At 42.5% G+C, this 13,831-nt stretch overlaps 2 protein-coding genes across 3 annotated transcripts; one reads left to right on the top strand and one right to left on the bottom strand.

Annotated features, from left to right (window-relative positions):
* Window positions 1-6: 6 nt before the first annotated feature.
* EXOSC9 (exosome component 9) lies at window positions 7-12,710 on the top strand. Of its 2 annotated transcripts, XM_009642244.2 has the most exons (11): window positions 7-27; window positions 1,369-1,488; window positions 1,601-1,703; window positions 2,155-2,292; window positions 2,770-2,852; window positions 3,177-3,309; window positions 3,758-3,846; window positions 4,035-4,181; window positions 4,556-4,746; window positions 5,133-5,211; window positions 5,761-5,935. In XM_009642244.2, exons 2-11 carry the CDS (start codon window positions 1,460-1,462, stop codon window positions 5,840-5,842), a joined length of 1,074 nt encoding a protein of 357 aa, XP_009640539.1. In that variant the 5' UTR covers window positions 7-27; window positions 1,369-1,459; the 3' UTR covers window positions 5,843-5,935. The 2 variants fall into 2 exon arrangements, with proteins under 2 accessions (XP_009640539.1, XP_035753486.1); XM_035897593.1 differs by lacking the exons at window positions 7-27; window positions 5,761-5,935 and adding an exon at window positions 12,624-12,710 and having other exon boundaries at window positions 1,375-1,488.
* Window positions 6,053-12,974, bottom strand: CCNA2 (cyclin A2). The gene is made up of 6 exons (XM_035897594.1): window positions 12,657-12,974; window positions 12,087-12,310; window positions 11,313-11,517; window positions 10,491-10,604; window positions 9,882-10,015; window positions 6,053-9,440 (listed from the first exon to the last, which is right to left on the bottom strand). Exons 1-6 carry the CDS (start codon window positions 12,792-12,794, stop codon window positions 9,389-9,391), a joined length of 867 nt encoding a protein of 288 aa, XP_035753487.1. The 5' UTR covers window positions 12,795-12,974; the 3' UTR covers window positions 6,053-9,388.
* Between the last annotated feature and the right edge of the window lie 857 nt (window positions 12,975-13,831).

Raw genomic sequence — 13,831 nt, 5'->3', positions numbered from 1 at the left:
CTGCAGCGTGGAGCTGGGGAGGACCAGGTAGGGGCGGGGGGCCTCGGTGGGCGCCGCGGGGAGCGGAGCGCCTGGGGGCCTCGGCCGAGTTGTTGTCGCGGATGGAGTGAGGGGGAGGCAAAAATAATGTGGTTTATTGGTGTGAAAGGGTGGGTTAACAAAGTTCAGTGATAAATGTGACAATAGTTTATAAGATTCGATGGCAAGGTGCACTTTGTTATTTACTGCACAGAGGACGAGGTCAGACAAAACTGTCAGGGAGACCCTGCTGTTGAGTCCTGAGGTTCAGAAAAGATCCCCTTGCTTTCTAAACTCCCTCAGAGAGGAGTCTAGGTGTGTCTGGATCCAATCCTAGTCCCAGACTTGGTCAATGGTTTATGTCTAAAGGATTATATATGTGCAATTAATCCTTTATGTCACTTAGCTAAGATTTCAAATTTAGCATGCTGTGAGCCACTTACCGAGAATCTGTTGTGGTAAGGAATCTCTCAACCTCGAGGAGTAACCTTGAGAGATGTCCCTGCCCAAGGGGAGATCCTGGGAGAGCTCCAAGGGCTCTTGGCCTGCTCACTATTGATGGGGGTAAGATAATTGGCTCATAGTCATATTTGCATCCTGACCACTGTGCTTAGGTGGGCGCATTCCACAATAGCTCTTGGCTATTGTATTGTTATCTGTCTCTCCCCACATCCAGTGGGTGCATCCTTCAGGACCAGACACATCTGTCACCACCGCCACGGGTGGTTATCACTTGAAAGAGGTCAAAGGAGGGGGAGTCAAACGAGAGGGGAGCACACCGCCACAGTTGTAAAGCATTGTGGTTCTCAACCCACAGAAGCAAACGGAATGCGTGGCGTTGGCTGTCAGGCTGCTGAGGTCCCAGTAAACACAGGGCTGAAGCCTAAAGGTCATGGCAGTTGAGGGACAGGGCCGTAGAGAAGCGGGAAGGGCTGGGGTTTCCGTGCTGACTGTCGGTCACAAGTAATTTATAAAAGACAAAATGGTTATGGTTTTTCACCCCTGATCTTGCATTATGTCTTGCGTTCTTCCACAAATCAAACAGCCCTTTGCTGTACGTGGAAAAGTGGAATGTATCCACTTGCATAAACATTTTGTTACAGGTTCTCATGTGCCTGAGTCTTATTTTTAATCCTAAGAGAGAGAACCTACTAATTTCTACATTTTATTCTCTCAGTTGTTGACCATAGTATAAATAGCTATGACAGTCATTGAATGAGAAAGTGTCGGGAGTGGGAAATACAAACTAAAAGCCTAAACGTGTGCTTTTTCAAAGTATGCATTTTGCTTCTCCTGGTCGGAGTATTTTCCTGCTAAATTCCCCAACTTAGTGGTTCTTTACCTTTGCAGGGTTCTTGCACAAGTCTCATGTGAACTTGTTCCCCCCAAACCAAACCGGCCTACAGAAGGGATCCTTTTCTTTAATCTTGAGCTCTCACCAATGGCTGCACCTGGTTTTGAGCCTGGCAGGTATGTAGCTTTCTTAAAAAGACTGATGAAGGATGACATAAGAGCCACTGTTATGATACGTATAAGTATATAGCCCAGTCGTATTCAGTTTGGGTTGATTTTGTTTTAACAGGCAATCCGAGTTACTGGTGAAACTGAACAGGCTCATAGAACGATGCTTGAGAAATTCCAAATGTATAGACACTGAATCTCTCTGTGTTGTTGCTGGTGAAAAGGTACGAAGAACTACTCATTTCAAGTGGTTTTAAACTAAAGGGTACGTTTAGTCTATTTTTAAGATGGTCCCTGGCTTGTTTTGGAAACTAGAGGTTCTGATTTTAGGTTAATCTAAGGATCCCCACATCTGACTTCACAGGTATTTTTAACTTCAGGTATTTATGTAGGCTTTCTGAAGTAGTTGGGATCCTGCACATTGAAACATTTCTCTGCAGAATAAAGTTTAAATTGTACTTAGATGTTATGTGTTTTGTCATAATTAACCAGGGCTAAAATCCAGTGCACTGGGTATCTTGGAATATATCAAGATCTGTCATCTTCTTAAGCAAAGACTTGAAGAATATATGCTGGTTCTTGTTATGTTTCAAAAAACGAAATTGTTTGGAAAAACAGTAACTTCTGTAGAATCGTGTCACAAGTTACCAAGTGGTTTTGTATGCTTTTTCTCAGGTTTGGCAAATTCGTCTGGACCTGCACCTGTTAAATCATGATGGAAACATTATTGATGCTGCTAGCATAGCCGGAATTGTAGCGCTCTGTCATTTTCGCAGACCAGATGTGTCTGTGCAAGGAGAGGAAGTAACTGTGGTAAGTTGTACTGGATCATAGTAAATGTTGTGGCATCGCAGGTATCTCGTTCTTTCTGTCCAAAAGGGAGAATTAAATGTTTGCATAAGCAGATAAAACTCCGAGAAACTTAAGTTTTAGGGATAGATGTGTTGTTATTCAAAATGTGAAAGGATAAGAGGGAAGCCTGCTGAATACAGAATTTTATCAACCTCCATTTATGGGAATAGTAATTATAAAAGATAAGTATTTTACAGTATTTCAACCAAATCAAGCAGTAACACTTATGAATGTCCTATATTTACCACTGTAGGTAGTAACCAGTAAGAACTGCACAAGAGGAGTAAAAGGCATTTTTTTAATGTTCAAATGACTAAGCATTTATTAGTCTTTTTTCCTTTGTTTTTTTTATTTCTTTAAATATCTTTGTATGGTATGTAATTTTAAAATTAAATCTGTTTTGTAAATAATTGTCTTCTGGGCCAATTCTTTTCAAAGTACTCTCCTGAGGAACGTGATCCAGTCCCCTTGAGTATCCACCACATGCCTATTTGTGTCAGTTTTGCCTTCTTCCAGCAAGGGTAAGATTTTTGTCTTTTGACAGAAACAGCTTATCCTCAATTCTGCAGAATTGATTGTAAATATAGAAGAGTCCTAAAAAATACTTATATTAAGTCAATTTCTTAAAACATGTTTTCTGAAGTGAAGTGCCATGGGGAGACACTTACGTGTTCTGCACAGTGTAACTAATGAGCAGCTTTCCACAGATGATGTGGAAAAACTTTTGGGGGGGAGTATACCCATAATTGCTAATACATAAACCAATTCCTTTGTTTAATTGTTATAAGGGTGGTAACTCACCTCAAATTTTTACTGTTGCCTTATATTTAAAAACTTGATTCTAGGACCTATTTATTGGTGGATCCAAGTGAACGCGAGGAATGCGTAATGGACGGCCTCCTGGTAATTGCCATGAATAAACACCGTGAAATCTGTACCATCCAGTCCAGCGGAGGGATTATGCTAGTAAAGGATCAGGTAAATCTTTGCCTTGACCAGTCTTTCTCACGTATATAAACTAGTTCCTGTGCTGTAATCTCGATCCTGAAATACCCTTGACATTCAGAAGCTAAGAAATCAATTACCTGTCTGATTTAATTCAGAAAGATTATGTGTTTTTAGCCGTAGCAGAAAAGTGTAGTGCTGTGCATCGTGCTGAAGGAGAGAGGTAGAAATGGCACATTGTTTGGCCAGATGCGCGTTCTTTTTTTAACCTGGGATTAGGCTGTAAATTCATTCAGACTGCACTCTCATGAGTAGCTAGAAGCTGTTGGTATTAACCTTTTGCATCAACTCTTAGTGTACCAAGTCCCTCATACTAAGATGCTGTGTTTTATTTTAAGTGACTCCTATGATGTCCTCTGGTTTTTGTTAAAAACATCTTCCTTTCGTGATCGTAGACTCTTTTTGTATGTGTAACAAACAGGTTCTGAGATGCAGTAAAATAACAGCTGTTAAGGTTGCAGAAATAACAGAACTAATTCAAAAAGCTTTGGAGAACGACCAGAAAGTTAGGTGAGTGTTTTGGGAAGGAAGGGAAATGGGTATTTTTAAGAAACCTACTAAAAAGTAATATCAACCTGTAGTTTGAACAGCAAATTGGTTTCACTTGTATTTGTTTTAAATAGCAAGTATATTTGAACTTGAGAAAGCATTTTGAAGTGTGAAACATCCTGAAATAATGTCTGTCACTGAATGAGTAGGAAAGAAGGCGGGAAGTTCGGCTTTGCAGAATCTATACCGAATCAAAAGATCACTGCCTTCAAAATGGAAAGCGCTGCTGTCGATACCAACAATGTGGAAGAGCAAGCAGAAGAAATCATCACTAAAGCTGACCCTCCTTCAGAAGTGTATCTTTTCTGCTGTGTTATTCAGGGGAAAGCCAGGCTTCCCGTCCCCTGCATTAGCACTACGAGAAGCTAAACACACATCTGAGGTTCCTCACAGCTTAGGTGGCTTTATAGCCTTCAGAGGAAACGCCAACATTACATTGGTTTTCTTTCTAGCTGCTTTGAGGTAACTTAATTCCTAGCATAATGCGCAAAACTGAGGTCTGAAGTGACAGGCTGTTACAGTAGCTGGAGAAGACATACTCTCTCCCAACTCCCCTTTACGTGTGTTCTCCTCTGGGGAGTCAAGGTACAGCTTAAAAAAACCAGCTGGTTTGCTCTCAGAATACAAAGGGTTTACCAGCAAACACCAAGGTTTTTCTTAACTACTTCAGTTTTGCCAAACCGATATTGCACACTCCTGGGACGGCCCAAATTGGGGAGGGAATAGAGAACTCCTGGGGAGACCTTGAAGAATTGGAGAGGGAAGAAGCAGCGGAAGAGGAAGGCGAAAGTGAGGCTACTGCTTTTGAATGTCAGAAAATGGAAATTGAGGATACAAGTACGACAAAGGAAACTAAGAAGGGTGAATATTTCCTTCTTTTGATACCAGATTTGCTTATGTCACTTTATTGACAGTCGAGTTAAAATGTGAAAGAGGTCCTTAGCAAGAAAGCAGATCCATTGTAGCCGCTTTCCACTTGAGAGTTACACCCATTTGCTACTTTCACTTCACCTGGTCACTTCTGTTTTCTGCAAAAGAAAACTTGATTTCTGTAGTATAGAGAGGGCACCAAATTAAGCGCTAGGCACTCAATGTTTCTTTAAAAATGCTGGGGTTATTAGTTACTGGGGTGGTTTGTACAAAACTGATCACCAATTTGTGGTTTGTTTCTTCGGGTTTTTTTTCAGATGAACCTATCGTACTGTCTACCAATTTGTGGTTTGTTTCTTCGGGTTTTTTTTTTTTAGATGAACCTATCGTACTGTCCGACAGTGAAGAGGAAGAAGTTGTCATTCTGGAACCACAGGAACTACCAAAGAAAACAAGGTAACCATCATAGGAAATTAAGAGGGGAAAGGAGTTTATAAGGAGTGTTTTCAGGAAGCACAGGATTTTGGCAAGGCCAAGAAAGGTCTCGGTTGATCGAGGGGACTACATAGATAGCCAAGAGTAAGGAAGTTTAAATTGAGGCTAGTTTGCTCCTGTCCTAGGAGGCCAGTCAGTCATTCTGGCTGGCCTGCAACTGTCTGAGATGGTTATAGATACTTGACTGACCTTCATCATTCCAAAGGGAGGGAGAGCATAAAAGTGGCTTTGAATTGGCTGCTCCTTAAAAGATGCTGCAGAGATTCTACAGGCTACGCTACAGCTAATCTTAAGTTTTATCTCCAAGAAGTGAGATTTATTGCTGTATCCCTGCACTAGCCACAGAAACCTTTGTTTTTGCATGTATGTTTGTAGAAACCAAGTCTGAAATTTGCAGCGAGCGTGGTGGATGGTGGTGGATGGTTGCCCTCTTATGATCAGCCTGCGTTCTTTTGAAATAAAACTATTATTTGGTACATTTCTTTTGATACAAATGTTGTTTGCTCACAGAACGCAGACCAACCCGAAACCAGAAAATACAAGTAAGAAAGCATTTAACAAAAGGAGAAAAAAGAAGAGAGCTGCTCATTAAAGGCATCATCCTTCAGAAATGCTGTACAATACATCATTTGGTCTGTCATTACTGAACGTATTTTTGTAGATAGTTTTATTTCCTCCCACCCCATATCTGGTTCTGCTTTTATGTGTATTTTATAAAACTATTGTAATGTGGCTTTAAGTAAAAAAACTTTTGCATGTAAGTGAGTGAAGTTCCATGGTTAGCATCCAACTGCAGCAGCAAACTCACTACTTCACCTTGCACTGATCTAGTTACACAGAGGTAAGATGCAGTTTTCTTAATGGAACAGCCTCTGCCCTTACCCATGTGAGCCATGTGCAGTCAGAGTTCAGGTAGTGAAAGGAATTATGGCTCAAGTTCTGTGCCAGGAAAAGCTTTTAATTAAGGTAGCTATTACCGCATCTGGGAAGCATAACTGGGAATGTTCGTCATGGGGGGAAATGGTGTGCTGTGACAGAGACCTTCTCCCTGGCATCACTCCACATCTTAACTTTCACTGAAACTGCTCTGTCTAATAATCAACAGCCATCCGTGTGCTTAACAAAATGGCATAGACCTTCTGCAAAATTTTCATAGAGAAGCAACTTGTACTGGAGTTTGTTAAAAAGTTTAATTACATATTACATGCAACAGAGGGGAATGCTTCTTGAACTATATTCAGAGAATTATGCTCTGAATTTAGAATCAGGCAAAGCAAGGAGACAAGGAGGTTTCTGAAATACCTGACCAAGCTGCTTTGTTCGAAAACCAAATCAAATGGGAAACATGCACGTATTTACAAGAGCAAAGTAGGACTATTTTACATATGACCTTAGTATTTCACAAAATATGAACAGGAGAGAAGTTACTGTTGCAGGTATTAAATTCCCCAGATCAGGTTTAGAATGTAATGTTAAAAAAAAAACCTGCTCCCAGCCAAGCAAAGCCCCATTTCCCTGCAGGAGCTAAACCAGTGTTTCCTGAGTATCCGTTCTTCCAACCCAAAGTCACCGTTGGTAGTACCAGAATGAGTGAAGATTCAGTTTCTTCTTACTTCCACAGTACCACGTGACCTCAGAAAAAAGGTGTTCTTTGCACTGCTGTTGCTTCTTTACCCCTAACACCTCATAGGCTTCATTTTGAAAGGAGTAGGAGAAGTTAAACGGTAGTACAGTGCCACCTGGGATATTTTGTTCAAAGCTTAGTAGCAAGAGCTAGAATCATCCCATATTAACTTTGGAAAAATGAGAAGATGGAAAAAGATACTTACTGCAGCAGCAGGAGCTGTCAGTGAGGAAGGAGGAACATAGTCATACTGGGCAGAAATGCCAGCCCATGATGGAAACATTTATTATTTTTTTTCTTTTAGGCTGTAGAGGAAGTCCTATTGGTATGTTGAAAGCTCAGGGAGCAAGGAAGAAATTTTCTCTGTGCTATGGGAACAGTAACAGAACAGCTTCCCTTGACAAATTGAGCAAGGAGACATTTCATTAAGCAGTAAATTAATGCTGTAAGCCACTGTAGTCCTTAAGTACTGCTCCTTGCTCCTTTCTGAGGAAAACAATTCATAAGCTTCCTTTAAGTTACTCCTCTTGCAATGTTCATATTTTTCAATGGTCTTGGAAAATTTCCAGCATACACCACAAGAAAGAAGGGGAAGGCAGAACCCAGTTTCTCAGGAAGAGCGCGGTGCTCTATTGTCTTCAAAGACTAATTGCCAGTCAGCATTTTGAGTTGCCCTTCCAAGGTCACAAACCGATGTTGCAGCTTAGGGCAAACATGTTCCTGGATACACAGATTCCCTCTCCCGCAAGGGTAGAGCACTTCCAATACTAAGCACCAGACATGATACATTTTACCCCAACTAGTTCTAGTTTTCCAGTGGCAACCTACTGAAATTAAGCTAAATAAAGGCTGTTGGGGAACACGGTACACCACCAATGAAACACGGTTCTTCATTAAACATTACAATGTGTAAAAGTCAAAGGGCATCCTAAAAAGCTCAGACTGGCCAAAAAAGGCAGCCTCTGGTGCATCCTTTTGTCTTGACTCTGTCAGTTTTGTGACCCAGTTGGCTCTTGAAGGGCTCAGACTGCAGAGCAGGGGCAGAACAGCAAGCTTTTTGTTACTGCGCAGAGACATGCAAGTCATCTCGCGGTAACATGTGCTTGTCAGCTTAACAGGGGGCTGATGACTTTTTAAAAATTTTAAATAGCCACCACCATAACAGCTATTCAACATCTGCAAAGAGTTTATGCTGCTGCCTGCTGGGTGTCCAGATAAGCAGGCAGCACTGAATCAACTTCAAGTTGAAGCGACACAGCTTTCGCAGGGCAGTGCTGGCCAAAAAGCTTCAGAAATGAACACCAGTTTAAGACAGCGGCACTACCCCTCAGTGGTTTTAAGGTATCGGCAAGACCACTAACAATCAGATGTAAAAAATTGTTTATTAGCCAACCTGGAAATGGCTTAATTAAACCCACTTCCATGCACATGCTGCTTTACATGCAAAGAACAGCAGCACCGCTCCATTTACACAGGCTGGCAGGGCCACTTGATCTAATGCCGATGATGTGCTGGTTTGCTTGCGTAACAGTTCTAGAACTAAGGAAAAATAAGACCAGTTGGCCTAATTTTTTTGATGCATGCTGCAGAGAAGCCCTTTCCAAGCAAGAGGGATGCACGGAATTTGTACCATTCTGCCCGTAGTCCATCCACACCAGAAGACGTTCCCTCCTCTTGAGGGCACAGAGCAATAGCTCACCCTCCTGCAGTTTAATCCCTCCACCACCCCTAAAGAGGTACAAGGTAAGCAGGCTGATGACTTTTTTTTTTTTTTTAGTAGATATCGATGGGCTTTTGCCATCTAACACATCACTGGGAACTCCATGGCTTCAAATTAGTATCAGTTTTAGGCTCCGACTAGAAAATACCCTTAGCAAGACTATTTTCTACGTACTGGAAGAGAGAAGCACAAAGTGGTATGGTAGTTTTAGCCATTCAGTCCCTGCAGCAGAGCGTTCAGCCTTTAATCTGATGGAGATCTGGCAGTCAAGGCTTCCAGTAACTGCCACATTCTGAAAAGCCTCACAAGAGTCAACTCCAGCAAGGTGTTCCCCTCATAGCTATGAAGTTTCTTCCAGTATTACAGCCATGAAGCCACATTTTGGATCTATACTAACTCTCAGTTTAAACTAGACAGTATAAAAATGCTACAAATACTGCTGTGGAGTCCAAGTCCTTCTTACTTGGAAGAAGAAAAAGCCCTACTATAATAATGCACTGCTAATATTAATGTTTAGTCTATCATTAGATAAGCAGTCTCAGACATCACTTGGTCTGCATGGTTAATTTTGTGCTCGAAGAGAACATTTTTATAAAAACCCAGCTAAATATTTTAACAAGATTGCATGTACAAAAGATTTACATTGAAACCACATAGAACTAACTTCATAATTAAGCTCATCAAAACCTGTATTAATATTCTGAGTGATCACATCTAGAATTTTGAACCATGTTTAAAACTGTACATCATTTTCTTGTAATATACATCTCTTTAAAAGATCAGTCTCTTGATTATTACAATAAGTTTAGTGTCTCTGGTGGGTCAATAAGCGATACTCCATGGTACCTAGAGAGGGAGAAAAAGATGCAGGATGTCATCTTGCTCAAGTGCCCTCTGCCGTAAAGAATAGCACGCATACTGCAGCGAAGCACACCTCTTAAGGCAGAAAACATTTTGGGGCTTCTCAGCTGCCACGCCGACGCAGATTTTTAGGAGCATTAGGTACCACCTCCTGCTTACCAACTGTAGGAACATCAAGAAAATTCCTCCAGTTTCTACCTGACAGTTCAGGTAGTGATAGCAGGCCTGGTGGTGAACACCAAGTATTGCTCAACAAAACATTATGCAAAAACCTGGGGAGTCTTGTCACCATTTCACTTACACGGTAGACGCGGTTAGTCGAGTCTGACTGAAGACCCAAGATACACCCCACCCCATTAAGCCGTTCCGTGCTAGGACAACTCGGGCATAATGCACCAGCTATCGCACATCTCTACAGATACTCACTTCGTACTCTTGTACTTTTCCCTTATGGACTGTTGCGTGTGCTGTGCTGCTTTGAGGTAGGTCTTGTGTAGGTCCATGAGGCAAGGCTTGATGTCTTCGAGGGTGTAGCCTGTTACTTTACACAGGGATTCAGGCTGAGGGGAAAAAAGAAAGGAAGAGGGAGATTGGAATGTTTGTGTTTGCTTATGCTGATGACCCACTCTTGTTCTAGTAGGCTGGCAGAGCCTCATTTTCTCAAGCACAAAGTAGTTCAATAGTCACTGCTCAGATTTTAGCAGTTCGTGTAGAGTTACAGTAATCCTGAAAACTATCATATTCTAAACAAGTATTCCTTGCCTCCAGGGCTTAGGCTTTCTTACCGCCCACTTCCTCCTCACAAGGAAGCCACTTACAGCTTTGAGGAGGATCATCAGAACAAAGCGCATCAGTGGATGCCTCTTTCTTCCAAGAAAAGGTGCTGCCCTCCCCCACCATTTTTCAAATACCATAGGGAGCAATCCCTAATTAACAGCCTAGGAGTACAGCCCAGGCCCCAGCACTCAGGATTGCTTATGAATATGCTAAAGGTGCATACAGGTACGTGAAGGCTCCGGTTTTAGTGCTACATACCCAAGTTTGTCCAGTGATTGTATAGCCTGCTAGATGAAATGCTGCAGCAGCAATAACTGATGGCAAGTATTTCAGGTAAGGATCAGCATCGATTAAACTCAGCTCCCCAAGGTACTGCAAGGGAAATGAGAGAAAGGGAATCATCTGCTTCTAAAAGGAAATAGAAGAACATTTAACAGTTGCACTGGAACCCTAATTTAAGCTTCCAATCCTGCCATCAGTTGGAGGAACAGCTTTTACTAGTTTCCACTTACTTTCTCTTTTAGCATCTACTGTTAGCTACCGTTGCCAACTTGTGCGTTTTCAACACCTCATCTTATATTCAGAAGCCTCTGGATTTTTGAGCTCGTTGAGGGGAAAACCAAAACAAAAATCCTTTTTAGCCAAAGTGGGTGGGTAGGTCTGGCAGTTTTAGGTAAGAAAGAAGGAAACATCTAGCAGTGAAAAAACATCCCAATTAAAGTTCATCCGTCTCTACCTGCTCAGAGTAAGCGTGCACACTTGAGCCAGGCCAAGTGCCAGCCTACGACAGGAATGGATTATCTGTCTCGGATGGAGTACCTCAAACAGTAAATGGCAACAGGAGCGTTAAGTTGCCGGTGGTGCGGCACCACTTCTGGAGGAGCACATGGCATATCGTACACACTCTCCAGAAGTTTCCCAGAGAGACTACACATTTAAAAATAGGAGAAGGCAGGGAAGCCTGGACCAAAGAATCCTTTAGCATGTCTTTTCTACTGGGACTAGGAAACAGTTTGTAAAGTGCATTAACAGTAACAGAACTCTCTAGTTACACGGGCCAAGCTAGTGATTCTTGCTTACCATTGATAGGCTCTCCACTTTAGCATTTGTCTGCTGATGCAGGAAATACTGAGTGAGAAACTGGTTGATTGTTGGAGCTGCCAAGTCGAACGACAAAACCTTCAAAATTAAGTGCTCCATCCTTAGAACCTGCTTCTTGGTATAGGTGTCATCTGTGATGTAGACAAACTCTGCCACTTCAGGAGGGTAGATCTCTTCAAACTTTCTGCCAGGAGAAACAGTTATGAGCAAATAATTGAATACTAGAAAACCAGACAACCAGCAACATTCAATGAAGGCCAGCATGCAAATTCAAATCCCAACCTGGGCACTGTTACCGAACAAGTTTGCTGGACTTGGTTCAGTAGCTCTTGAATTGGCAGAATTTGAAATTACAGAGCTACAACCGCCTGACATTTTAGCACTAAGCAGTTTGGGCCTGCCTCAGAATTACTGAAATTCCAGAAGAACCCGCTAAACTAATAATTGGTGCAAGCAAAATTTTCCTTTAACGCGCCTTGTGTGCATATTCCCTCAAATACTGTGTGGAAGCCTTCTGCTGCTGCAGCTAGAAATAATCCTCACCTTAGGGCAATCTACAAATATATCCTAGAACCTTGCTTGCAGAGTTTCACACAAACTGTCAAGCTTTTAGGTGGACAACTCCTAATTTTCCTTCTGTCGTGAAGCCCTCCTGAGTCAGTCTAGCTATAGGCAACAGAAACACGACAGCCACAAGATTTCCACCTGTATGAGGCCAGCAGGTAGAATTTTAAATTAAGCAGTTTCACTTACGATGCAAGCAGCATAGCTGCAGTACCCACAAGCTGAAGTTTTCCTCTCAGAACAGACATTGAAGAAAGAAACCTATCAATGTAATTTACAGCTAAGTGCAGGGTTTCGTTCTGCAGTTTGTATTCTTCTCCAACTTCCACCAGCCAGTCCACAAGAATAGCCCGCATGTTGTTTGTGATATCAGGTTGCTTCTTCATGTAACCCATTTTAGGCTTGCATTTCACCTGTAGGTTTAGATGACAGATAAGATTGAGTTTGGACTAAGTGCTGGTAGGGAAGCAACTGTTTAAGCTCCATGTACCACAGCTGAAACAGATCAGAGGTAAACAACGGTAAGTCTAGGATCAGTAAGTTATATTTCTGCAGTCTTGTTTTCCAGCTTCTGTTCGGTATGTGGCAACAACCAACTTTATCACAAGAAACGGGTCTTGTGTTCACAGCGTCTTATTTCTCTATTTCTAGCAAGCTTTACTTAGTCACTGTAGTAGTAACTAGTGTTTAGACACATTTCTCAACCCCCAGTTTCTCCCCCCACAAGCTGTGTGCAAACAAGAAGAGACAGCAGCTCACCTCCATTTCCCTAAGGTATGTATGGATATCGTTGATATAGTCTGGCACGTTATTAACGTTTGGTTTTTTCTCTTCTGGTTCCGAGGTTATTGAAATATCCATAATACTTGGAGAATCTAAGCAGAAAATAATAGCCATGTTAAAACAGGCACTGTCAGACCACTCCCTCGCGGCACAGGGAACTACCCTGTTCCACAGCCTGCTGATGGTGGCTCTCCAGGACCCCTGGGCCTCTTGCCTCCTGGGCAGGCAGAGAGGACAGACCCTCACTCAACTGGACTGGGAGTTGAGGAGGCTGTAAGGAAGCCAAAACATTGCTATGACAAGGAAGCTTCCCATTCCTCTTTTCTTCCCGCTAGGAATAAAGGGATGGAAAATTGTTTTGTAATTATGTAGTGCTCAGTGCATCCTATGTTATCTTGTTACATAGGTGTGAAACCCATAAGCTTAGATATTGCAGCTTAAACCAGGACTGGGGTACCAGAGCTTTTTGTGGACTGCAAAAGCGGGCCATGAGGAAATCAATCCTCAGATATTCACGCACGTGTTACAGAAGATGGATCCGACAGCTGCCATGTCTTACCACTAGGAAGAGCTCAAAACACTTGCACCAGTACAGGGTATTAACTGGCAGAAGAGTCTGTTAAGTTTCAGGATCTGCCCAAGTAATGTCCCCTTCTAACTCCATAGCAGTAACAAAGGGTGAGGTTTTAAGGGCTGCTCTTATCAGTAATCTGGTTCCCCTCAATAGTTAAGGTCAGAAGCACAGAACTACCTACACAGGGCAGGGGATGGAAGTGTAGGGTCTCAAAGCGATTGATAGCTCAGCTAGATGGAAAAGCTGTTGTATCATAACGGCAGCCTCAAAGGAACCAAATCAGTTTCAGCAACTGGAGATGTATCTTCCGAGTCCCACGAACCCAGCCTACGGCCCGAACAGCTTCAGGATCTACAGTCATCCTCCTCCGCTTTGCTCCGGGAATCATTGAATCATAGAATGGTTTGGGTTGGAAGGGACCCCCAGAGGTCACCTAGTCCAACCCCCCTGCAGGGAGCAGGGACACCGCTAACCAGATCAGGTTGCTCGCAGCCCCGTCCAACCTGGCCTTGAATGTTCCCAGGGATGGGGCCTCCACTACCTCTCTGGGCAACCCGTTCCAGTGTTTCACCACCCT

The sequence above is a fragment of the Egretta garzetta genome, unplaced genomic scaffold, assembly GCF_000687185.1.
Source record: "Egretta garzetta isolate BGI_Z169 unplaced genomic scaffold, ASM68718v1 scaffold467, whole genome shotgun sequence".
Taxonomy (NCBI): Eukaryota; Metazoa; Chordata; class Aves; order Pelecaniformes; family Ardeidae; genus Egretta; species Egretta garzetta.
This window is presented reverse-complemented; position numbering and strand designations above follow the sequence as displayed.

Coding starts and splice junctions, on each gene's coding strand:
- EXOSC9 (XM_009642244.2), top strand. CDS start 1,460: ATGGCTGCACCTGGTTTTGAGCCTGGCAG. Junction 3,310..3,757: donor TTATGCTAGTAAAGGATCAG/GTAAATCTTTGC, acceptor TGTAACAAACAG/GTTCTGAGATGCAGTAAAAT. Junction 4,182..4,555: donor GCTGACCCTCCTTCAGAAGT/GTATCTTTTCTG, acceptor TAACTACTTCAG/TTTTGCCAAACCGATATTGC.
- CCNA2 (XM_035897594.1), bottom strand. CDS start 12,794: ATGGCTATTATTTTCTGCTTAGATTCTCCAAGTATTATGGATATTTCA. Junction 10,605..11,312: donor AAGTGGAGAGCCTATCAATG/GTAAGCAAGAAT, acceptor TTTCCCTTGCAG/TACCTTGGGGAGCTGAGTTT. Junction 10,016..10,490: donor CAATCACTGGACAAACTTGG/GTATGTAGCACT, acceptor TTTTCCCCTCAG/CCTGAATCCCTGTGTAAAGT.